The following is a 22,352-nucleotide window of genomic DNA, read 5'->3' as shown; positions in this document are numbered from 1 at the left end:
AAATCGCCCCGGGGTCGTGTTGGTGATCATTCCTGGGAGAAGCCGCTTTGTTTATTCTGTCCCGTCATGATCCGCCCAGCCACAGATTGCAACCAGATCGGTGGGAATAGAAATATATTAAAACTAAGTAGTTGCCCGACGACGGAGCTAACGATTGTATATCTCTTTTCACTCTGCCTGGTAGCGACAGGCTACGGGTATTAAACTGGCTTCTATGATCTATAGCAGGAATCCAACCTCCTTGTGGTTGCCATGCGCCAGTGGTCCGTAGAGAGAGAGAGCAGCATAAACAGCCACCCTCCGAGGTGGCCAACCTCCAAATAGCGCCACCCAACCAACCCCCTTTTTGTCCAATCCAGCGAAATAAAACAGTTACCCGTACGTACCCCGTGTATAACGCCAAAGCAGGCTGGCGCCTTTCAGCTCCGGCACCGGCACCTTCCGCCTCCCCTCCCCGCCCCTCCCCTCCCCGCCCCCACCCCCGCCCCCTCCGGCACCGCCTTCGCCCCGGCAACCCTTTCCGGCGCCGGCGGGATCCGCTCCCCCCACGAGGTCCATCTCCAGCGACAGGTTGATGGCCCTCTGGAACCTGCGCCGGAACCGGCGCCAGTCGTCGTTGGTCGGCCAGGGGTCGAACCACTCGCTCTCCTCGACCTCGTCGTTCAGGTCCCAGTCGTCCTTGTCCTCGTCCACGTCCAGCGGGTAGTAGAGCAGCTCGTTGAGGTGGGGCCGCCGCGGGGTGTGGTTGATGTTGGCCTCGATGTCGAACTTGAAGCGGTATGCCTGGTGGACGAGCTGGGGCCGCGGGAGTGGGAGTAGCGGAATCAGCTGTGTGGGCGGTGGTGGCGGTGCCGTTGGCGGCGGTGCTGCTACTACTGCTGCGCCGCTTGGGGAGATGCCTGGATGGTTTCCGGGTGGTGGGAAGTAGAGCCCGTGGTCCGGGCCGGTGGAAGAGATGGGGTGGTGGTGCGGGTGATGAGAATGAAGAGGGTGATGAGGGTGATGAGGGTAACCCAGACTGGGCGGGTAGCGGAAGTCGAATTCGAACTGGAACTCCTGGTGGACGATGAAGATGAGCAACTTTAGGCGTGGGAATTTGGCGAGACCAGACAGCATCTTGCCCATGTTGGTCTTTGAGACTTTCCAGCTCAGAACGGGGTGGCAGATGCCCGTGTAGACGCCATACGACGTCCCGAGAGCCAGCCGATTGATGTTGTCTCGTATCAGGGGGATCTGGCTCATGAAGTGCAGTGTCCGATGGAGCCGCTTGACAAGAAGGTAGGGCTCCAGCAGCAGGATATCGCGGGACAGGTCAACGTATTTGGTAGTTGCGCCGAGGGTCAGCGGCTTGTAGTGGTGGAGGACGAAGTATCTCGACTCGCGGCAGACGGCGGCGAGAGCTGGCGGGGGCTCCGGGTGGACGTTGGCAAACATCAACCCTTGCCGGGCAGGGGTCCGCAGCTTTGCGTTTGGGGCGTCGAGGACCTCGTACACTCGCTCCTCCGGGAGCGAATACTCCCATATCATGGACCGTATCTCGGCCGGGAGTTTGGGGAAATAGGTGAATGTTTCTGACATGGTGTTGTTGACCGGACAGTGGTGTTGATGGTCATAATGCATTGTGACGAGCAGGGGCTGTCGCAACCCACGCAAGATATAGCTAAGCAGGACGAGACCCTGCTTGCCGGTATCGCTGTGGTGATGATCCCGATGACTTGGGATGATGTCGAGATGGAAAATACCCGGCCCAACCTCTTTTCACTTTCGGTGGCCACGTCAAGGACGATCCACACACCGCAAGATGGCGAGCCGCCTGAACGCCACTCCAAATAATTCGATCAACTATAAGACGACAACGACAGGTCTACTTGAAATAAAGCCCGAGTTAAGAGTGCGGTTGTGTTAACCCGAGAATTATGGCCTTGATATCCGCTCGAATATCACGTAGGGTCCAAGGAAGCAGTGGAGGTTAAGGTTGAGGAGGAATTGGATGGTATGAAGGCGCAAGCCACACAAGTGATGGGTCTACCGAGGTGTTATGAGATCTAGTACGACAGGATCTCCGATTCAAGGGCGCCGCAGAACGATGCAGTACCACGTCATGCCCCTCCGGGTCTCTGGATCAAATCAGGGAGGAAATTAGGAATGGTAGGGGGGCGAAATATGGAAATAGGGAAGTTGGGAAGGAGAGGAAATGGGGAGAGATCGGGCATGATCAAGTTTTGGGGCTTCTAGTGGTTTTCAGCTCATGTCACTTGACGGTTGAGCAGGATGGGCGAACCAGAGCATGAGCTAAGGGTTGAATCAAGCAATTGGAGCCCGGGGCACCTTGGGCTGGCCCGGGAACAAGGCGAAAAGGGGTTTAGGGGGGCCACAAAAGGTCACTCGAATAGAGTGTTTCCCAATCCCAGCATATGCCTGCCCGTGCCCGCTGAGCGCGAGATGGAGATCAGATAGGGCAAGGCGAAACCTTCCGCAAGTGGTAATTTGGCACACGGGACTGCGCCTGGCACTGACCCGACTGTCACGGCATGGGTCAGAGCGGAGATGGGCCCACGGTTCATCCGGGGCATTCCTTGCGCGCCCGCATGCCGCATGGTCAATCGCTGGGCGCTGGCTGCCCGTCTTGGTCATGGTCGTGTCATTCTCATGCATGGTGGCAGCGGGTGGCAGTTGGCCAGTCTGAGGCCAGGCAGCTGCCCGATGCGAGTACTCGAAAGGAACTTCTCGCCTCCCTGGTTCAACCACCTGCTTGCGGAAGGCTGGAAAGCTGGAAAGCCTGGAACAAGGTGGTAGCTGGCTGCATGGAAGCATGGGGCATGGTAGGGGGGGGTGGCCGAGCTATTCTTAGCATATAGGGGCCACGTTTTATTCCTGTAGCGTCCCAATTCATTATTTCGCTGGCTTACCGATCCTACATAGAATCCATGGTAACGTATGGGCACCATCGAAACAGAGTTGCAGTTGTGCGCCGGCTTTCGCGATTGGGAGGGTGTGAAATCCCTGGGTGTGGGGGTAGGGGCAGGGGGGCAGGGGGCAGGCTGGCCCGGGACGCTACAACACTATTGAAATGGCGCAAAAAAAAAATGCGGAGGGACGGAAGCGAGGTTGGGCTTGGGAGTTGGGACAGCGCTGCTTCGTCTGATTGGGGCCAGAGGAAGGCCATTCAGAGAGCCGCTGCAGACACGGCAAACTATGGGGCGGCTGTCGTTGGACAGGGAGACGGAGTATTGATGCATTGGCGGCGGTCTGAGTGAAGGGAGAGGTGGAAGACACGGGCAGGGAACCACAGAGGAGGCGCTGTGGTGGTTGATGCGATGCGATGCTGAGCGGGACGAGGGACAGCACCCCCGGCCTTGCAGGCTGGCATGCATCATATTGCGTAGCAATGGGCATGCATACTCCAGATGAAAAAGGAGCGAGAAATGGGAGGTTGCGTGTCATTTAATCCGCGCAGGGTATAGCTACCTACGCAGTATACCACAGTACAGATTACTCGTCCTGTAACCTTCCAAGCTTGTTTCCCGAAACTTCCACGGGGTCACCTGGAGGTACACTCTTCGTATGGGCGCCATCAAATCCGGAAGGCGCTCCGTGAGAGTCCCGTGGGCGGGGTCGCACAGAGCTTTCGCGCACATCGCACATCTCACTATCAACGGACACACCGCAATGGTTGAGGAGAAAACAATTGCAATTTCTAGAACTTCATCTGACGAGAAAGTTGGGGGCCGGTTTATCAGATGCCGGGCCCGCCATGGGCACCCAGGGAGGTTTCACTTGGCGGGATATGGTTCATTGTTATTCCTGTGCTTCTGGAATCGGCCTAGTCAAAACGAAGCCAGCCCTAATTCGCCCAAGTCAGGATGACTAAGACAGTGGGCCCCGAGCTTCGATATTAAAAACTTCATTTCGTCTCGCCTGCTTTTTTCTTTTCTTCTTCTTTTTTTCTTCGTGCGGCTGGCATGACTTAAACATTACCCGTGTTGCTCGAATCCTTCCCTGCAAAGGGATTTCCATGGATATTAAACGTAGCGTCAGTTGTGCCACAGATCGATCATATTGCAGGCCGACCTCCGCATCAGTCAGTCCACCTAGGAGCATTGCCTCTCTCAGCGGGCTGGGTGGTGGTGCGGAGGATGGACATATATTCAAACACCCATTCAGACGTCAATACCAGACAGACGATTGGGGAATGGGGAGTGCGGCTAAAAGGGGGCTCCTCGTATGAAGAAGAGAAGAGGGGACGTTGCGGCTCTTGGCTGGCAGCCCCAACCTCGTTCTTGGCCTCAGCCGGCCAACCTCTTGGTCCAGACGAGAGGTATAGTACAGACAAGCTCATTTCCATCGCATTAGGTTGTGACAGCTGCGTCCAGTGACACTCTGACCAGGAAGAAGGCGAAGCTCATATCGTGCCGCTGATTCCCGTGATCGGTGATTTACCACATTCCCAGGAATGAGGTTGGGACACAGGAGTTTTTTAATTTATCCGTCGTCTAATCTGTGCCCGTAAATAATTTCAATGCTAATGCGCGTCAAAATGTCCGTCCAAGGATGTTCGTGATTTCGGCAAGGCATACCACGTGACTCCCCTAGCCCCTATTTTCCGACCGACCACGAGGGGATGCCTGCCCCCGGGGCTTCTGGGCGACTTCCAAAGTAGCACGAAGAACTTAGGTAGGTAGCAAAGTCTAAACCATTAGCGACACGAACACTCCGGATGAAGTGAGCTGCGCAGGAGGGCCCTCCCATTTCTCTATTCATGTGGAAGCTTCATTACAAAACTCGAAGCTCGCCAAAGTCATGTGTCTCCCTGCCATGCTATCTCCCTGTCATCGAGCCTGCCAACCGGAAGCCAGCAATTACACCTGTTTAATGTAGATAGACGACGACGGTGCCCGCGTCTTCAACCCTCTCGTAAAGCCGTAAATCAGATCACTCTCCAGGTTCATCTCCAATCTTCTCCAACTTGCCCATCTCTCTTTTCTCGCCAGACTCTCCTACCAGCCTCACTCGATCCAGCCGTACCTTCTCGCTGTCACCGTCTCCGTCCACGACGAACATGACGAGGCTGTTGATATTCTGGTATTTGACATAGCGCAGGCCGATGTTGGCAGTACCGTCCTTATTCCAGTCATTCTCCGAGAGCTCGATGACCTGAGTTGGGGTGGTGTCGTCGGCTTCGTCGAATCCAAGATTGTGCGGCTTGTTGCTGAAGAGCTTGATCGTGCGCGGCCTCATTGGTGCATCGTCGTCGTCGACGTCGGTCGGGGGGAGAGAGGTGATCTGCGTCCCACACGGTTAGCGATTATGCTGGAGGTCAATGGGCTAGGCTCGCAAGCCTACCTGTAGAGTGTGGAGTTTAATCATCGACTGGAAGGGCAGGAACAACATCAGCTGCTCGTCTGTATCGCTCTCAATCCAGTCCTTTGCATTTGCCTTGCCCCCGGCAAGCGCGCTGGGCTTCGCAGAATCGAAGAGAACCCGGACGCCACCGGTATCCGAGGCGACGTTCAGGAGCTCACATCGCTGGATCTCAATCTGGCTGGTGATATCGGTGTAGCCTCGCGGAAGGTCGGCGCCCCTCCAGCTGGCCCCGCTGCTTCCGCTGCCGCTCGCCTCGCCTCCGGTGCCGACATTCTCGACCTCCGCTCCGAGCTTCTTGACCACTTCCTGTAGCTTCCGAGGGTCTGCGCCCTGGACCTTCTCGATTACCTTGCCATCGCGGAAGACAATAAATGTTGGCAGTGCTGTAACCCCGTAGGCTTCCGCAATCTCCTTTTGCTGATCGGTATTGACCTTAACGAAGGTAACGACGTTCTCGCGCGAGAGGCCCTGTGACAGCTGTTCGTAGATAGGTGCGATCTGCTTGCAAGGCCCGCACCAGTCGGCGTAGACTGTGAAGCAGGGTTGAAGGTTAGTAGGCTGGGGAGGCGAGTTGGGAAGACGACAGAGAGGGACAGAGAGGCTCCTTCATCTTGGCTATTATCGAGGTAGCTCCAGAATGAGAGGGACTTAAAAGCAACACAGTCATGGCGGAAATCCATCCTGTCGCTGCCGTATCCATATCCCCCCGAGCCTCGATGTTCCAAGGCATCCTCGACGCGTAGCGGTGGGGTAGAATGGCGGGAGGGATTCAACGGCCAAAGAACACTTACAGTCGGCCACCACAATTCTGGATGCCTTCAGCAGGTCACTCAGCTGTGCCGGTGAGGATATCTGCACCGTCTTCGACATACTGGGCCGCCTAGTTGCTGAAGGTCGTAGGTTTGGAGGATAGCGTCTCCGAAATCGAGCAGAAACAGAAATGGATGGAAAGCTGATGACAAGCAAGTTGCCCCGCGCTGGTGCTCATCCATGCAAGGAACCAACTTTGGTGTGCTATTCTATTTTTAGCTTAGCGTCTTTCTGTTCGGGGCCGTCAAAATCTCATTAGTGGAATACTGATGCTTATACGGATACAGTCACTTGTCACCACGGAGGCATGGACTCGGTCATCGCGACCTGGTAGTAAAGAAGTTTGTGGTTGAAAGAGCTGGGACAGGCGAGTTTCTGTGATAGCCATTCCTCCTATGGGCCTTCTGTACGATTCCATTGTTTGAATAGAGCTGCCAATAGCACTTATCCCTGTATGTCTAACCCTGAGAAATCCCCTGAAAAGGTAAACTCTACGATCAGCTAGACGGGGATTGCCAACGCATCTTCAACGGAATCCGATTCCAGGAGCAGTCCTCTCAAAAGTCCCGGAGACCAATTGCTCGAGAAAAGTTCTTGCCAATCTCGGTGGCAACGAACTCCTGGAACTCGGGCAGTTCCAGAAGGCGGGCCGCCATCCGTTCTCCAGAATCGTAGAGGGCCTTCTGCAACTTCGCACGCCAGTCGAACTTCGTCTCCGTCTCAGTGACGGCCCGCAGGAAGGAGCGCAGATGGGTTTTCTCCTCGGTCTCGCCGATCTGCCACAGCGGCTTTCGGTCCTTGCCGTAGATGGAGATAACGATCTTGGAGAGGTTCTTGATTCGCGAAACCATTTCCTTCTTCAGAGCCTCGATCTCGAAGAATTCGGCGACAAAGTATGCATGGATGCACGTAAGGAAGGACGGAACTTCCTCCCAAACGTTGCAGGCGAATTCTGTGCGAGGTTATTGTCAGCTAAGCTAAGCCTTCCGGACACGAGTGTTGAAACTGACCTCCGGTATGCAGGAAGGCAAGGACCTCGTGCAAGATATTCGCGGTCTTCACTTCGCCAAACGAGGGAACGTCAAGCACGCCATTCTAAATGCTTGTAAGCAACCAAAGCAAGGTCATGGTTAGGAGAGAAGGCCGGAATCTCACGAAGCGGATGTCCTGGGTCGCGGCCCGGAACCAGCCCGACTCTTTGACAATGGCACTGTGGACGTTCCACATGCAGTTCTGGTGCTGGATCGTCAAGTCGCCATTCTCGTCATCCCACCAGTCGGAGGGGTCCCTAGAGAAATGTCTCGTATCCTATACTTTGCGAAGCATCAGGCGGAGGAAGAAACTTACCCGTTAGTACCCTGAATACCAGGACGCGTGCCGCCCTGGCCGTTGCTCATGCCGATGATGCTCATAGGAGCCATTCTCCTAAACTCTATGCCACTGGAAGGGAATAGGTTAGAGAAAAGAGGGGCGTCTCGGAAAACAATGTACGCGGACTTGCCTGTGTTTCGATCTTGAAAATTGATGTCGTCTGCTGCTAGGTCGAGAGATTTCGTCCCCGGAGGACGTCGTGGGCTGTGGCAGAGGCGGAAATCCGAGAAGGAGGAAGAGACAAACCTCACAGAAACTTGAGTGCCTAGGTACCTGTCCGAGTGGTTCCCTGAATCAGCTTCTGTACCTCTATTTTCAACGTGGAAATGGATGGGAACGCCAAGAAGTTCAACTGACTCTGTGAGGTTTCTCAACGGGGACGGACACGGGATATTGACGACCTCAACAGATGACAGAGACCAGAGGGTAGAAATCAAGGGCAGACAAGTGTCTGTGGGATGAAGAAATTTTCGTGGGAGTCAGAAATTCAGGTCCTTGGTAAATATATACAACAGTTGGAACCCTCGAGGATCATATTGGATAGGGCGAGTGGAATGGGCGGGTCCCACGGTCTCGAGGAGTCAACATGGGGCGATCAAGACGATCCTGACAAACTAGATTCAGTCATGTCGCCGGGAAAGCAAAACATATGTTTGGAGATCGCATAAGTGTGCGCCGAGAGCCAGGTCAGGCGGGAAATGGGTATATCAGCCTTTGTCTCGTGTAAAAGCCCGTCGCCATATAGACTGAAGACGTCGGGGACTAATACAAGGCCACGACGTTCGTTATCTAGGTTGACATCAAGAAAAAGCCAGAATCATGGCCAAAGCCATCTAGCAAAACCCACCCCATTGTTGCAAAACACCGAGCCTGTCGCTGTTTTTCCAGTACAAATAACGCAGGACAAAAGACACTCAAGCATGAATGAAGACACGACAACCCCCGCAGGTCCTAGAATAAAAGAAAAAGCCCATGCTTCCAGGTAGCATACTGTTGCTACAACCAAGTAGGCCCTCCCTCAAAAGTGGCCCTCGTCACCTGCGGCAATACTCCCTCTCCCTATGCCTATCCTCGATCAATATGTTAATCCTCTCGCCTCCCTCGACGCTCCTCCTCCTCGGCGGCGGGCTCCTCGGCGGGCTCGGGGCCGGGGGTCTCCTCGGGCCCTCGACATAGCGATACGTCTCGTACTCTGGCTGGACGCGCACGGGGACGAACGTCTGCCGTTCGACATAGACCTCCCTCTCCCTCTCCCAGTCGTGCGACGCCCGGCGGCCCCGGCTGCGGCTGCGGCTGCTCTTGCTGCTCCGCTCCGACGGCGCCACGTCGACGGCGATCACGTCGATCGTCTCCGGCTCGGCCGGCTTGGGCGGCGGCGGGAGGCAGAGCGGAGGCGGTGGCGGGGGCTCCACGATCACGGGTGGCGGGCACGGCGGTGCTGGCGCCGGGATGATCGTCGTCACCCGCCTGCGGATCGTCTCGGACCCGTTCCGGGGAGGCTCAAGGTAGAGCCTCTTCTTGGCGGCGCCGTAGCGGTGATCTCTATGGCTAGACACTAAGGTTTCGCAGGGTTAGTCCCGAGATCGGCAGGCAAGGTTAAAAGGGGGGGGGGGCCGGGGTTAGTTTGTGGCCACTTACTCTTTTCCAAGGATCCCAGGAAGCAAATAAGGATCCTTTAATAACAGTTATGGAAACTGGACGAGGAGATCCAAAGAAGACTTCGTCGTGAATATGGCGTGGTATCACGATGTTTTTGTACCTGATTAAGGGGCGTCAAGTACGGTGGTGTGCGCCTAGGCTGATGATGGTTGGGTGTATGTATCTGAGGATGCTGCTGAGTGTGATTGTTGTTGGCACAGCATATAGATGTCTCCGGTGAAAGTATGTAAATATGTCTCGTAGAGGAAGGATGGTACTAATATGATAAATTCGACAGTGGAAAGCTAAGCGACGAAGAGATGCGGCCAAGACTGTCTAGACCTTTCCTTCTCAGCACAGCCCACAAGGCTGTCGGCGGCTCGGCTTATGCAACGACAAGAAAAAGGCAGAAGCGCAGAGTTGCAGCGGAGGACCCTGAGACCCTGCGATGAGCTATCTGATCAATATTGCGAGGTCGGACGGCAACTTGGGAAGAAGGGGTTGGGAGGGATGGAGAGATGGAGAATATAAGTCTAGGGTCCACATGTCTACATCCCTCCTTTTTACACGCCAATCCTATCTACTAGTAGGGAAGACCGCTTGGCCTGTATTCCTGATATTGCGCTTACGTTGCCGTACTTTTTCGATATCAGATGGCGGAAGGGATGGGGAGTTTCTTGGTTCCCGACTGCCACCCTATGACATCGCCTACCTACGTCATCCGACCACTGGTCGCAATGCGCCCAGCATTTTCTGCGCTACCAAGACCTGCTGAGCCGTGGCACACGCATCGTCCCGTCCAGCCACTCAATCGCAACTACGATTCTGGTTGGCCGCGACACTTCGGGCGCCTTCGAGATTCGACGATGTCTCGGGCCAAGATTTTGCGCCTGCACCTGGACCCCGAATTCATCTAAACCATTTCTGGGCTGAAGGCCGAGCCTCACTTGGCTGGGTCATGTGGCACATGTATTGTTTTTGTCAAGGTCTAGCTACGTATTTGAAGCCACTTGTTGGAAGGGCCCCAAATTTTTTTAGAGTCTCCCAGGTTAGTACGTGAAACCGATCCGTAGCTAGATCTTATCCAAGTCTATTCCTCCCCCTCCCGCTCCCTCCTCCTCTTCATCTCATCGTAATCGGGCAAGTTCCGGGACGCAACCGTCCAGGCCCCCGCGACGAGCGTCATCACCACCCAGATGGAGTAGCCCCACAGCCACTGAGTCCTGGCGCCGATGGCAAACAGGCTCGTGAACAGCGCCGGCGAGAACGCGCGGGTGCCGCTTACCCCCGTCAGGGCCAGCGCGTTCAGCATGCCCAGGACCTGGGGACTGGGCGAGACGTCGTTGAGCGCGAGCTGGACCGCCGTGAAGGACATGCTGACGCCGCACCCGACGGCCAGGCTCACGGGCATGATGACCCAGAAGGCCGTGACGGCGGCCTGGCTGTCGAGGCGCAGCAGCGCGTTGAAGAGCGGGGAGGTGGCGAAGAAGATCGGGTAGGCGATGGCGCAGACGCGCAGCACGCCGGCCGTGCCGATCCGGTGCTGCAGCGGCGGGAAGACGAAGAGGATCCAGATCGCCTGCGCAAAGCCGTTGACGCCCATCAGTAGCGAGATCTGCAGCGATGTCAGGCCGAAGCCGCCGAGAGGGACGGGTGTAAACCAGAAGAGGGGCACAATGGCGGTATATGCGAAGGCGAGCAGCATGACGTGGCCATACGAGTACACGGCCATGGCAACACCCGGCGATTTGAGAAGCTCCCGGTTTGAGGGGGGAGGGGGCTTTGACGCGGCGAGTGCGGAATCATCACCACTGATGCCCGATGGTTTCTTGACCAGCGTCTCGGTGACGAAGAGAGCGGTGACGATCGTGGCGGTCAAGCAGATGATGCCGACGGCGAAGTTTGGCAGGGCGTAAGGATAATCAGTGAAGAACTGGATGTTCTTGAATAGTTTGGGGTATTGGCGGGCTGGGTCTGCAAGCGCACCGCCAACCAGCGGGCCAAAGAAAATGCCCAAGTTGCCTGCGAATGCGAACCAGCTGAACGATCTCGCCTGGGTCTTGGAGGTGCTATGCTCGGATATCATGGTGCGAATTGTCACGATAGTCCCCGCGAAGACCCCAGCGAGGCAGCGGAATAGGATCATCTGCCAGATCGTCTTCGCCATCCCGAAGATGGAGGTAGCAACGGTGACGCCGGCCAAGGAGAGGACTAGAACAGGCTTACGGCCAAGCCTGTCAGCCGCCTCGCCCCAGAGGATCATGACGGCCATCTGGGTCAGCGAGAACAGCGACTCGATGACGCCGCTGTAGAAGCCAACGTCGGCATCGTCGAGGTTGCCATTCTCCTGCACCATCTGGTTGATGAAGGGGAAGATGCAGAAGAAGGCAACCGGTTCGACAACCCGGGCATAGCAGAGCAAAGCGATCTGCAGCCGGGGCAACGGCTTATCATTCCCGTTGGCACCGGGTTCATTTAGAGTTGTGGCCTCGAATGTCCCTGGCTCTGCATTTCGTGTAACATCCTCCCCAGAGAGAAGAGGCGTATTCTCATCAGCGTTTTTAGCCGGCATATTGAGTTAAGTTGTGGCAGTCCCTCGCCAACTCAACTTGAGCCACCTTTCGCAATGTCAGAGAATCCCTGAAATATCATGGCGCTGATTCCGCTGTTCCAGGAGAGAGGGCAGGGAGGTACAGGGGGAATATTGGGAGGGTTGGAGTTGGTCAATGACATACCACATGTGTGATTGGTCGTTGCCTGGAACTCTTTAGTAGAGGGTGCAAGATGCAACAACAATCAATCATCAATCATGTACTTTTAATTGTATGCAGTGTAGGTGACTGCTTTGAAGTACTACAGTTCATCCATCTGAAATGATTACGAACAAAGCCATTCATTATCTCTACCTACTTTAGGAAGGCAGGTAAGCACTGAGTGCCCTAATCCCTATCAGTGTGGTTGGCTGCTCCACTAGCTACGCTAGCCAATTCCGTATATCGGCAACTATAACGCCCGTAGTCTCCAGCAACAGGCAAGATGGCCGAGCGGTCCAAGGCGCCACGTTAAGGTCTACAAAACCTTGAACAATCAATTCCGTGGTCTCGAAAGGGGCGTGAGTTCGAATCTCACTCTTGTCATATCTTTTTGTCTTTTTGGCTTCCTTCGTTTGCTTCATTACCACCACTACCGTCAACACTAGTTTTACTTTTTTGCCTTTTCCTTTTCCTTTTATTCTTTTCTTTTCTTTTCTTTTCTCGTGGCCCAAATTACGGTTCTAGCTCCTCTGCTATTTATTTCGAGATGTTATTTTAAGCAACATTACGGATTACAACGACTCCTTTCGACAGCCTTACTGAAGGATCTTGACATTATGACATGCCTCTTACTGGAGGAGGTATCTGAACACACGTACTGGATCACCAAGCAGACAAAGGTAAAGTAGCCAGCGTTCCAGACTAGTTAAAGTGGGCTTTCAGCTAGAAAGGAATACCTAGATCCACCTATCAGGCAACTAGATGACGAGGCTGGGGAAGGGATGATGATGCGCAGTTAGCCACCGTACTTGGAAATATATAGAAATGCATATGTACCTAGTAGACAATAGGTGCTAACCGCATGTCTACCATAGGTATCTTGACATATTATCCTTGCTGTTGCTATCTTGTGGCTGACCCTGCCGCAGAGGCAAATATGTTGCGGGTGGTTCACAATACCAGCATGTGACAGTCTCCAAGGATTGTAGGTGCCCAGCAAGGTTGCGATGCTGACCATGTTCCATTCGCCCCCGAGCAATGATCCCTTCCCACAGCAAGAGCCATGGGTGTGCTACGTTCGGAGAAAGCGTGACGTGCTATCAGCCTGGATCCGCCACCTTCTCCATGCGACCCATATTTGGCCTCAGTTCCCCAAAAGTATCCCCGGCGTGAGCTTGCGCCGTTAGTCTGGCCCATTTGATGTCACAAGCCGCACCCTTCTCAGACACGGAGAATCGCGAGGGGCAAGGCTCTGGGAACCCGATTTCGGCTCATCTATCATCTCCATTCCGATCTTGGAAGAGTAGCCTGAGCGGGGGAGTGGTGCATACCGGGACCAATGGAAAGTGGCGGCCAAAGGGCAGGCGTTCAAGGGAGCTGGACGGGACGGCAATCTTGAGATTTGGCCGAGCACGTCTCACAAAATCTGACACAACGGACATACCTTTCGGTGGGAGGCCCAGTGTTCGGACATGATATGGTTGATCCGAGTCACGGAGGACGGATACCCCGAGGAATCAGAGTGTCTAGATCATGATTCGGGTCTCTCTACATGCACGCCCATAAAACGAGATGCTTAGGAATATCGTTGGATTGGCACCTCCGCTTCGTTTCGTCGGAGAATCACATCGTCAAGTTCCTCCGTGGTCAAGAGTATTTTCCCCGTTGTTGATAGTTGTAACCTGGAGACAGCTATCTGATCAGAGCGGTATCTGGCACTTTGCTTGTTCTGTGAGTAGGCAAAGTAGGCCAATTCATACTAGCCTATTCCTGAGTTCAAATTGAATAGAACCATCCGGAATGGGTCTGCTAGATCCTGCGAGTAGTGCCTAGCTTGTTTAACACTTGTGTAAAAAAAACCGTCTCCAGTCGAGACTCTCGACTACAGAGACCATGCTTTCGCTCGCTGGATAGTCTCGTCAGCCTGGTACTGCTCGTTATCTTCTCCAGCGTTGAGCATATGGAGGTTAGATATCGGATCAGAAGGACGAATGTTCACGCTCAAGGATGCGTTCCAAGTTGACGCGTTGAGGAAGAGTGAACTCGCGAAGTCACGTGCACAAACTTGCTAGCTTGGGGACAAGCCTGGCGCTAGCTGCTATTTTTAATCTAAAGTTGACGCACAGACAAGCCTCCCTTGCCAACTTGAAACCTACCCGAGACCAAGTAACGATATTGATGCTAGTGTAGAACCCAATTCCGATCTGTTTCAAGGCTATTTTTCCCTTGACGTTGCAGCTCGCTTGAGAAGTGATGGTCCTCTAATTGCTCGACATAATTGCAGGAGTCGATCGAAGACGGTCCCTTACGGACAGAACGTGCGGGGAAGATGCCATCTACACTCTGGGGACTCGAAGGGTTTCGTCTGATGCTTGCCCGCTTCTGTGCACTTGCATGGCATACTTTTGAAGTGGCTTTGTGCCAAGGCTTGGCGAGTTGACATCAAGACTTGAGCACAACATTCCCGCATCACAGATGACCTGCAATAAAACATTGGATTGCCGATCGTATCCTTATCCTCCAGGGGTGATTTGGTCAAGATCGAGCCCGTTGAGGATCCGTTCGTTCTGCAACATCAACAGAGGAGGATGGTGTAACCAGGGTCATGGTACAGTATGTTATCTTCTTGCTTACCCCGGCAATGCAGGGACCAGCCTACTATGCGTCGGATCGAGGCCAGAACCCAACTCTTGAGGGTAGAGCGAGATAAGCTTATACTGCGTAGACTTGGAGCTGCATCACGCATATGCACCATTTCCACCAAGCTGGGGGGATCAGTCCCTGCCTTCTGTCCTCGTGGGTGGCTATGCATGCATGACTCCATGAGACCCCCTCCTGTCATCCAGACTCATCAGGACCATCTCAACTTCCGCCCCGGCTCTCCGGGAACCTCCGTTCCATCGATGGCTTGGGTTTCGTGTGGCTGCAGGAAGCAACCCGAGCTGGGGAAGTTGAGAAGCAAGGTGCTCCGTGCGTTTTCCGCAATGTTTGTCGCCCCGTCTTTAGGCCTTGGGTTACGCGCCGTCAAAGATGTCATGTTTTAAAAGCCCAACGACGCTCCTCGACCTGGCATAGTCCGGTTTCGAAAACCTCAGATTGCTCAACATGACCTGCATACCAGTGGCACGGCCTGCTTCCGCCTTTGGCCAAAAATCGTGGCTCGTGGCTGCGGGCAAGAAAAAGGGGCACGGAAAGGTTGGTCGTGCACACCGCCTTTCCGATGAGGTAACCGGGTGTGTGAGGCGGAACAGGGGGTTAATTGGCTAGATATGAGAGTTAAAGAGTTGTTTGTCAAGATAAAACCAAATAAATATGAATCAGTGTTGATCAACTGCAAGAAACAGAGACACAGAGGCAACTTTCTTATTTATCCCAGGAATCACGTCTACCCACCAGCAAGACAACCCTAACCCTGTGGACATTTTCCACTGTAAAGGACTCTTGTTAAAGGAGTCTGCCCTAGGTAATTATCGGGGGCCTTTGAGGGAGACGGACGCCCGTCACAATAAAATTCTAGACCACACGTGGACAGCGAAAATCTTAAAATCTTCTTGGAATGGTACCAATAACGTACCCCACAGACACCCCATCCACTTCTGCGTCTAGGAGCACGGGATGACTTCCTCGGAGTCAAGAAAGATGTCGGATGGCGCAAGGGGCGCATCCAGATTTTACTAGTGTACTAAATAATACGTTTAGTGTACCTGCAGTCGTTCAACCTCCTGCATGATACATGACGGGGTCCCTACTCCCAGAGTCCCAGAGTCCCAGAATTCCAAAGTCTCAATTGGTACCTCCCAATGGCTCCCCTAACGGCGATTTTGACCTTTGGCGCTATCATTTTGAGGTAGAACCTGCCAAGACGAGGAGGAAAAGCTTCCATTCCAATCTTTGGTGTCTTGAGTGGATCTTTGGAGTTTGCAAGTGTGAACTGGCGGCCCTCCGTCCGGCCGGTTTACTGCGGTATGAGACCGAACAGTGCCTCGCATCTACCGGCAAGCGTGCTCCCAGTGGCAGACAGGGAACGGAGAGTTAATTGATTGAGCCCGTGCAGGCGACTGCAGAGAAACTGGAAATCCGGGGGCTTGATTGGAAGCGAACCTTGTCCCTGAGCGTCCCTGATATTTTAGTGTAGTAAATTGCCCAGGCACCCCTGTTTGATGGCGGCAGGCGACCGGACCACATACCACTTGCAGCACGGACGATTGGACCTGAACGGACTAGCAGAGTACTGTGTGGTAGGCATGTATTGTCTTAACACGGCCAATCTTGGCAAACTTGGTCACTCCCTCGTTGGAAGCTGCGTCCTCGGCTTCCCTCGCAGACAGGAGCTTCTACAAGAGGAAGGGAAACAGGACCCTGAATAGGTAAACAAATAGATTATTCAATTCTGCTTGTCCGTGAGGTGTGTTCTTGGTTCGAGTTTCGAATACAGGGTTCAGGTACCGATCAGGCTGAATAATGAGAGGAGGAAACCTCTTTGCCGTGGTTTCAGGTTAGGCTTCCATAACCACCTGCACCAGAATGGGGTCTTTGCTTGTGTTTCTGGGTTCGGCCAAGATAACGGCTCTTAGTGCAGTCCAGCCAATCCAGACCCAGCATGACCCAGCAAGACATTTCGTAGTGGTGTACACGCATTGGGCAGAATCATGGGAAAATCATGGCGTTCATTCGTATTACCACCTGTACCTATTTTCTCTTGTTCGCTACGCAATACATACTCGACATCTCGAGGCTTGCCCTGCAGAATAACCTTGCTTTGGGCGCATGCAATAGCTAGGCGACCCGCTATCTTGCTTGGTTTATCAAACTGGTATTAGTGGAGATCCAGAAACGGGAGCGTGGTGTAAACCGTTCTCGTCCGACTGACCCCCGACCAATTTGAACCACCTTCAGCTCCTGGTCGAACGAAGGACAACAAACCCGTTGCCCCCTCCCCTCCGGCTTCTTAACCTCCATGTCTCCAGCGCACAAGCCGAGTGAAGCCAGATTCTTTAGTCGGCGCTGAGCGCTGCACCCCGCCTGCCATCACCGCAACAGCAAAGGAGCACCACCAGCAAGGAAGCTGCCAGCTTCGCCCCCAGTACATGCGACATCAGTCAGGGTCGCCTAGGAGTTGTCGTGCATCGGAGCACTGACCCTCCCACCAATTGGCTCGACTCCCACGTCGCATACAGGACTATGTCGCACCTTGCCCTCCAAGAGAGTGAAGGCCCGTCAGACCAGCAAGGCCTTGGACAGTCGACCTCCCAGTCCTCCCAGTCCAGTCTGCAGTACGCCCAGGACAGCCCTACAATCGGGAGGGCTCAGATCCAACCCCATCCTTTTGCCGGCCAGGCAATCAACGGTTCTGGCTCCCATAGCCCATTGCCAACGCCTTCCAGGTGAGCCACCCCGTTTCATGCTCCTCCTTTGTTGTTGATCGACGACTCTCTCTCCCGATTCTTCGGACACAAACAAACCTCGGCCGATCTCTTTGTTCTGGCAAGCGCTAGGAATTCCAATTAGGTACTCGGGGAACATAGACGTTGAACACAGCATCGACAACGCATCTTTGCCCCCCCGGGATCTGCTTGGTATCCGGTCCTGCCGTGCGACTGTGCCAGATACTGCAGTGGCCTCGGTGCCCACAGTGTGCCCATAAACACTAGTGCTGATCCGACCCCTTTCCTTTGATACAGATCCCAACGTAAACCTGCTCCAAGCCCTCTGCATGCGAGCACCGCTATATCTCCGCCATCGAGTGCCAGCTCCAGCCCATCGCGATCCGACTTCCCATCACCACCGCATCCGACCCAATCCGCCCGTACGCCACCGAAGATAGCCACCGCTGCCTCTCAAGTCGAGCGAACCCCCAAATCGGCGGCCCAGACGACATACTACGACAGTGATTCGTCGGGCGCCGAAACATCTGAAGATAGCAGTCCAGGGTGCGTCAATCTTGCGGCCTCTGTGCCTTTGAGGGTGTCTTAATGGGCCTATCTGTGCCTCGTGGGCCGAATGAATTTGCTGACCGGATTACAGACCAGATCCTTCACGTCGACTCCCGAATGACGTTCGCGACGCTCCCGGGCGAGTCGTGACCGAAAAGCCTCTTGGCGCCGCCATCAAACCATCGCCAGCAATGGCGGGCCTGTCACCTACTTCACGAGGGGAGCCGGCCAAAGGCACCCCACGGAACTCGTCGATAGATTCTGCCATATCCGCAATATCCTCAAGATCCCAGCCCAATAAGATGGCCCCCGAGGGCCAATCGCCAACTCCCGAGATTGCTAGCCTTATAAAGACGGCAGGCAGCGCTGAGGCGGTAATCCGGTACCTGCTGAAAGAGAAGCAATCACAATCCCAGCAAAACTCTCAGTTATGGCGGCTGGTCGACAAACAGAGGGCTATGATCCTCGGCCTGAATAAGGACTTGGAGAGGGCTCTCAAGGATAAGGAGAAGTATAGGAAGAAGCTGAAGGAGGTCATGGCCGTGACGGATGTTCCTCTTCTTCCATCCGCACCTCCTGCACAGGCAGCCCGACCTCCGACCGCCAGCGCACCCAAAACGACGGCAGATTCCAGCAGCAAGACTCGGGTCCTCGAAATCCCGGTCTCTCCAGGCCTAGACTCGGACAGCCAGAAGCATTCGCCCATCGACATGACCCTAGCGCCATATCCCATCACGCCTCCTGCAGACCAACTCCCCGGCGGTCCGCCATCGGCAGTGGGCGATATGTTGGATCCCGCACATACCATGCCCAAGTCATCTGAACACGCTCTGGACCAATTCGATCACGACAAGCAAGAAAGAGACGCAGAGGCGGAGAGGAGACGAGCCGATGCCGCCAAGGATCTTCCCATCAACCTCAGCTTGCCACCGTCGCGAAGCTTGCCGAGCGAACCTCCACGGGTTCCGCCACCTCGGCTCCCGCCTGTCCCCCCGCCATCAACGTCTGCCTTCGAGGCCGCCCCGATGGTAGACGAGGGAATCGCTCAATATCCACCGCCGGCGGCCCCGCCACCGCGGAAGCTACCGCCTGCTCCCCTGCAGCTCAGAAACTTGCAACAGCAAAGCCCCACAATCCCGCCGGACGACGAGCTCGAGACCGACTCGGATTATGATGATATCTTGGAGGTGGACGAGATGAAGCTCGACGAGCGAAGAGGCCGCCGAAGAACGAGGGAGGAGGACGAACGAAATCGGGAAATTCTCGCCCTCAAAGAAGCCGAGGTTCGGAGTCTCTCCATGAAGAGCAAGAAGAGCAACAGCAGCTTGAAGGGAACCAACCAGGCGGCCATGCAAAGCGAGATACAAGTCAGCCCAAGACTCGCCCAGTCCAAGACCAAGGGGACTCTCCAGCGGGATAACATCCCTGCGTCCCTTGCTGGAATTCTCAACGGCAGCGTGGCTCCGGACCCGGAATTTGCGGCCCCGCCCGCGTTGCTCAGCCCAGGCCTGCCGTCGAGCCCTCGCCCCATGGGTATGAAATCACCCGGTATGACCTCGCCGCCGCTCTCGCCCCTCGGCGTGACGGCGTTTCCGGGAACGCCCTTGTCCCCTCGACCACCGCGCCAGCCCATTCCGCTTCCAATCAACACGCCACTGTTGACTGGTCCACTGGGAGAGCCCCTGACCCTGACTTCCCCAAAGCCTCTAAATATCTTGAAGAAAGTATCAGAAAGCGCCCAACCAAGCCCTACCAAGAGCAGTCGCGAGAGCCCGACGGAACGGAGCAGGATTTTCAAGGGTTTCGTCACCGAGGACTATCCCGACCTGCTACTCCCGCCAAATGCCCTGCCGTCGATCGACATCAGGGTGGCGTCTTCGCGAATGAAGCCGTCAAGGGCCAGCTTGCTGTCCCTGACACAGCTGGAGGAGGACCCGGTGTTCACTCTGGCCATATTCTCAAGGGCCGACAGTGGCGAATTATGGCGCGTAGAAAAGGACTCGGCCTCGCTTTCTAAGCTTGACCAGAGGCTGAAGCAATGCAGCACCTTCACTGCGAAAACACCCGAGAGGTCTCTCTTCACTGGACATGCTCCGGCCAAACTCGATGCCCGCCGCCTGGCTCTCGATCATTACCTGGACGAGCTCCTCAACACGCCTCTCGACAACGCGACGGCACTGGAACTATGCAGGTACTTGTCGACTAACACCCTGCCGCCGAATGCCGACGAGACTGGCTCGTCGAATTCAGTCCGGACTTCGACCAAAGACACCGTCCTGAAGACAGGGCCCGGCGGGCGGCCTTTCAGAAGCGGGTATCTCACCAAACGGGGCAAGAACTTTGGCGGCTGGAAAGCCCGGTTCTTTGTCCTTGACGGTCCCAACCTGCGATATTACGAGACTCCTGGAGGGGCTCATCTGGGAACCATCAAGCTGCCGAGGTCGCAGATAGGCAAGCAATCGCAGCACAACAACGATGGCGCTTCGCCGGTACGCGCCCCTTCGGGCTCGGAAGACATCGACAACCAATACCGACATGCATTCCTCATTCTGGAGCCCAAGAAGAAAGACCCCAACAGTATCACGAAGCATGTTTTGTGCGCGGAGAGCGACGAGGAGAGGGATCAGTGGGTTGACGCTTTGCTCCGTTGGATAGACTACAGAGATGCAGACGACGATGAGCCTGCGACATCAAAGAAAGAGCAAACCCACGACCGCCAGGATCGTGCCAGCGGCATCAATGCGAAGAGGAGGACTCAACTACAAGCGAGGCAGCAGCATCATCAGAACGCCAATGAGAGCGAGAATAGCCTCATTGGGGTCAGCTACGAAGCCACCAGGCAGGGCGACATCCCCCAGGGCGCGCCATCCAGATCGAAGAATGGGCCACATCATGACTATGACTCACCCCATAATCATGCCCAGACCATGACCTCTCAGCAGTCATACTCCATCTCGGCGCCCAGAGACCCGCAGGTTATCTCGGACTCGGCTTCGTGGGGCTCAAAGCTGGGAATGGGTCTGGCACCCCCAAATCAAGAGGAGAAGAAGGCGAGGAAGCGAAGCTTCTTCGGATTCGGGCCCAAGACTCGAACGTCTAGCGACGGGCAAGACTCCCTCTTCGGGAGCGACAATGGGCCGGCGCAGTCGGGGCCATCTGCCAGCCAGCAGTCTGGGCCGGTTCGCCAGGTGTTCGGGGCGTCTCTTGCCGAGGCGGTCCGATACAATAGCCCCGTGGATGTCGATGTCCCACTGCCGGCGGTTGTGTACCGTTGCATCCAGTACCTGGATTACAAGAATGCCACCTCGGAGGAGGGCATCTTCCGACTCAGCGGCTCCAATGTCGTCATCAAGCAGCTGCGGGAGAGATTCAACAACGAGAGCGACGTCAATTTGATTACCGACGAGCAGTATCACGACATCCACGCTGTCGCTTCCCTGCTCAAGCTTTACCTTCGTGAGCTTCCTACGACCATACTGACGCGAGACCTGCATATGGAGTTCGTCTCGGTTACCGAGATGACGAACCAGAAGGAGAAGATCGCCGCCCTCGGCGAGCTGGTGGAGCGGCTTCCGCAAGCCAACGCCACCCTGCTCAAGTACCTGATCGCCTTCCTAATCAAGATCATCAACAACCAAGACGTGAACAAGATGACGGTGCGCAACGTTGGAATCGTCTTCTCGCCGACCCTCAACATCCCGGCCCCGGTCTTTGCCCTGTTCCTCCAAAACTACGAGCCTGTCTTCGGCATAGATCCAATTGACTATGAGCTGCCCTCGCCCGTATCTGAAAGGGAGAGGCGCCCGTCCAATCCAGAGCGACCAAGCTTCCAGGACCGACGTCCGTCCGACTCGCAACCCCGCCCCTCGACCTCAGGAACGGGCTCTTCATCCCCTCACCGCCAGCGGCTCATGGAGGCCGTCCTGGAGGGCCAGAGCCAGCGGAACGGCCAGCGGGGCACACCAACACCGAACGGCCAGCGGAGCACACCAACCCCACCGCCTGCTCCTCTCATGAGCATGCAACAGATGGCACAGCTAAACGCCGCCCAGAGGTCGACCCCTACCCCGCCGCCACAGCGGCTGACTAGCTATGAACCGTCTTTTCTTGCGCAACAGAACCAGGCCGGCAGTCATATTTCGCTGCGGCCGGCATATGACAGCGGCTTCGTTGTTCCCACTGGTTATGATGTGACTCAGTTCCACCCTCAACCCCCCGGCCAACGTTCCCAGCCAGGCTACGATCGACCCATCTACGAACCCGGCGCCCCTGTTCCTTACGACCAACCCTACAGCGCGAAGAGTCGGCGGGAAAGCGGCATGTTCCTGGGACCGGCTGGCCTCAACAACCAGGGCTCGAGAAGCCGTTTGAGGGAGGAGGCCCAGTTCTAAACCGCCCTTGCACCGAATCGGTCGCCATGTTATTCGTCGACGCCGCCTGCTTTCACCGCGTATCGCACCATTTTTCTCTGCTGTTCTTTTCG

General features: G+C 55.3%; 6 protein-coding genes across 6 annotated transcripts; 1 reads left to right on the top strand and 5 right to left on the bottom strand.

Annotated features, from left to right (window-relative positions):
- Positions 1 to 79: 79 nt before the first annotated feature.
- QBC33DRAFT_377418 (uncharacterized protein) lies at positions 80 to 1,962 on the bottom strand. The gene is made up of 2 exons (XM_060424034.1): positions 541 to 1,962; positions 80 to 423 (listed from the first exon to the last, which is right to left on the bottom strand). The coding sequence occupies exons 1-2, from the start codon at positions 1,618 to 1,620 to the stop codon at positions 373 to 375; spliced, it is 1,131 nt and encodes a 376-aa protein (XP_060284650.1). The 5' UTR covers positions 1,621 to 1,962; the 3' UTR covers positions 80 to 372.
- Positions 1,963 to 4,531: 2,569 nt separating this feature from the next.
- Positions 4,532 to 6,309, bottom strand: QBC33DRAFT_534962 (PITH domain-containing protein). The gene is made up of 3 exons (XM_060427580.1): positions 6,156 to 6,309; positions 5,344 to 5,894; positions 4,532 to 5,283 (listed from the first exon to the last, which is right to left on the bottom strand). The coding sequence occupies exons 1-3, from the start codon at positions 6,232 to 6,234 to the stop codon at positions 4,933 to 4,935; spliced, it is 981 nt and encodes a 326-aa protein (XP_060284649.1). The 5' UTR covers positions 6,235 to 6,309; the 3' UTR covers positions 4,532 to 4,932.
- A 200-nt stretch (positions 6,310 to 6,509) lies between these two features.
- On the bottom strand, positions 6,510 to 7,845 carry QBC33DRAFT_534959 (uncharacterized protein). Its single transcript, XM_060427579.1, has 5 exons — positions 7,676 to 7,845; positions 7,522 to 7,614; positions 7,330 to 7,462; positions 7,185 to 7,269; positions 6,510 to 7,126 (listed from the first exon to the last, which is right to left on the bottom strand). The coding sequence occupies exons 2-5, from the start codon at positions 7,593 to 7,595 to the stop codon at positions 6,732 to 6,734; spliced, it is 687 nt and encodes a 228-aa protein (XP_060284648.1). The 5' UTR covers positions 7,596 to 7,614; positions 7,676 to 7,845; the 3' UTR covers positions 6,510 to 6,731.
- A 564-nt stretch (positions 7,846 to 8,409) lies between these two features.
- QBC33DRAFT_377248 (uncharacterized protein) lies at positions 8,410 to 9,452 on the bottom strand. The gene is made up of 2 exons (XM_060424032.1): positions 9,184 to 9,452; positions 8,410 to 9,100 (listed from the first exon to the last, which is right to left on the bottom strand). Coding segments are annotated over exons 1-2 (522 nt in total). The 5' UTR covers positions 9,185 to 9,452; the 3' UTR covers positions 8,410 to 8,579.
- A 608-nt stretch (positions 9,453 to 10,060) lies between these two features.
- QBC33DRAFT_534953 (MFS general substrate transporter) lies at positions 10,061 to 12,059 on the bottom strand. The gene is made up of 2 exons (XM_060427578.1): positions 11,919 to 12,059; positions 10,061 to 11,801 (listed from the first exon to the last, which is right to left on the bottom strand). The coding sequence occupies exon 2, from the start codon at positions 11,753 to 11,755 to the stop codon at positions 10,274 to 10,276; it is 1,482 nt and encodes a 493-aa protein (XP_060284646.1). The 5' UTR covers positions 11,756 to 11,801; positions 11,919 to 12,059; the 3' UTR covers positions 10,061 to 10,273.
- A 5,058-nt stretch (positions 12,060 to 17,117) lies between these two features.
- On the top strand, positions 17,118 to 22,260 carry QBC33DRAFT_514035 (uncharacterized protein; the record flags this gene model as incomplete). The annotated part of the gene is made up of 3 exons (XM_060426027.1): positions 17,118 to 17,320; positions 17,618 to 17,866; positions 17,961 to 22,260. 3 exons carry the CDS (start codon positions 17,118 to 17,120, stop codon positions 22,258 to 22,260), a joined length of 4,752 nt encoding a protein of 1,583 aa, XP_060284645.1.
- Between the last annotated feature and the right edge of the window lie 92 nt (positions 22,261 to 22,352).

The sequence above is a fragment of the Phialemonium atrogriseum genome (genome assembly GCF_030411735.1).
Source record: "Phialemonium atrogriseum strain 8032-3 unplaced genomic scaffold QBC33scaffold_9, whole genome shotgun sequence".
NCBI classification, from domain to species: domain Eukaryota; kingdom Fungi; phylum Ascomycota; class Sordariomycetes; order Cephalothecales; family Cephalothecaceae; genus Phialemonium; species Phialemonium atrogriseum.
This window is presented reverse-complemented; position numbering and strand designations above follow the sequence as displayed.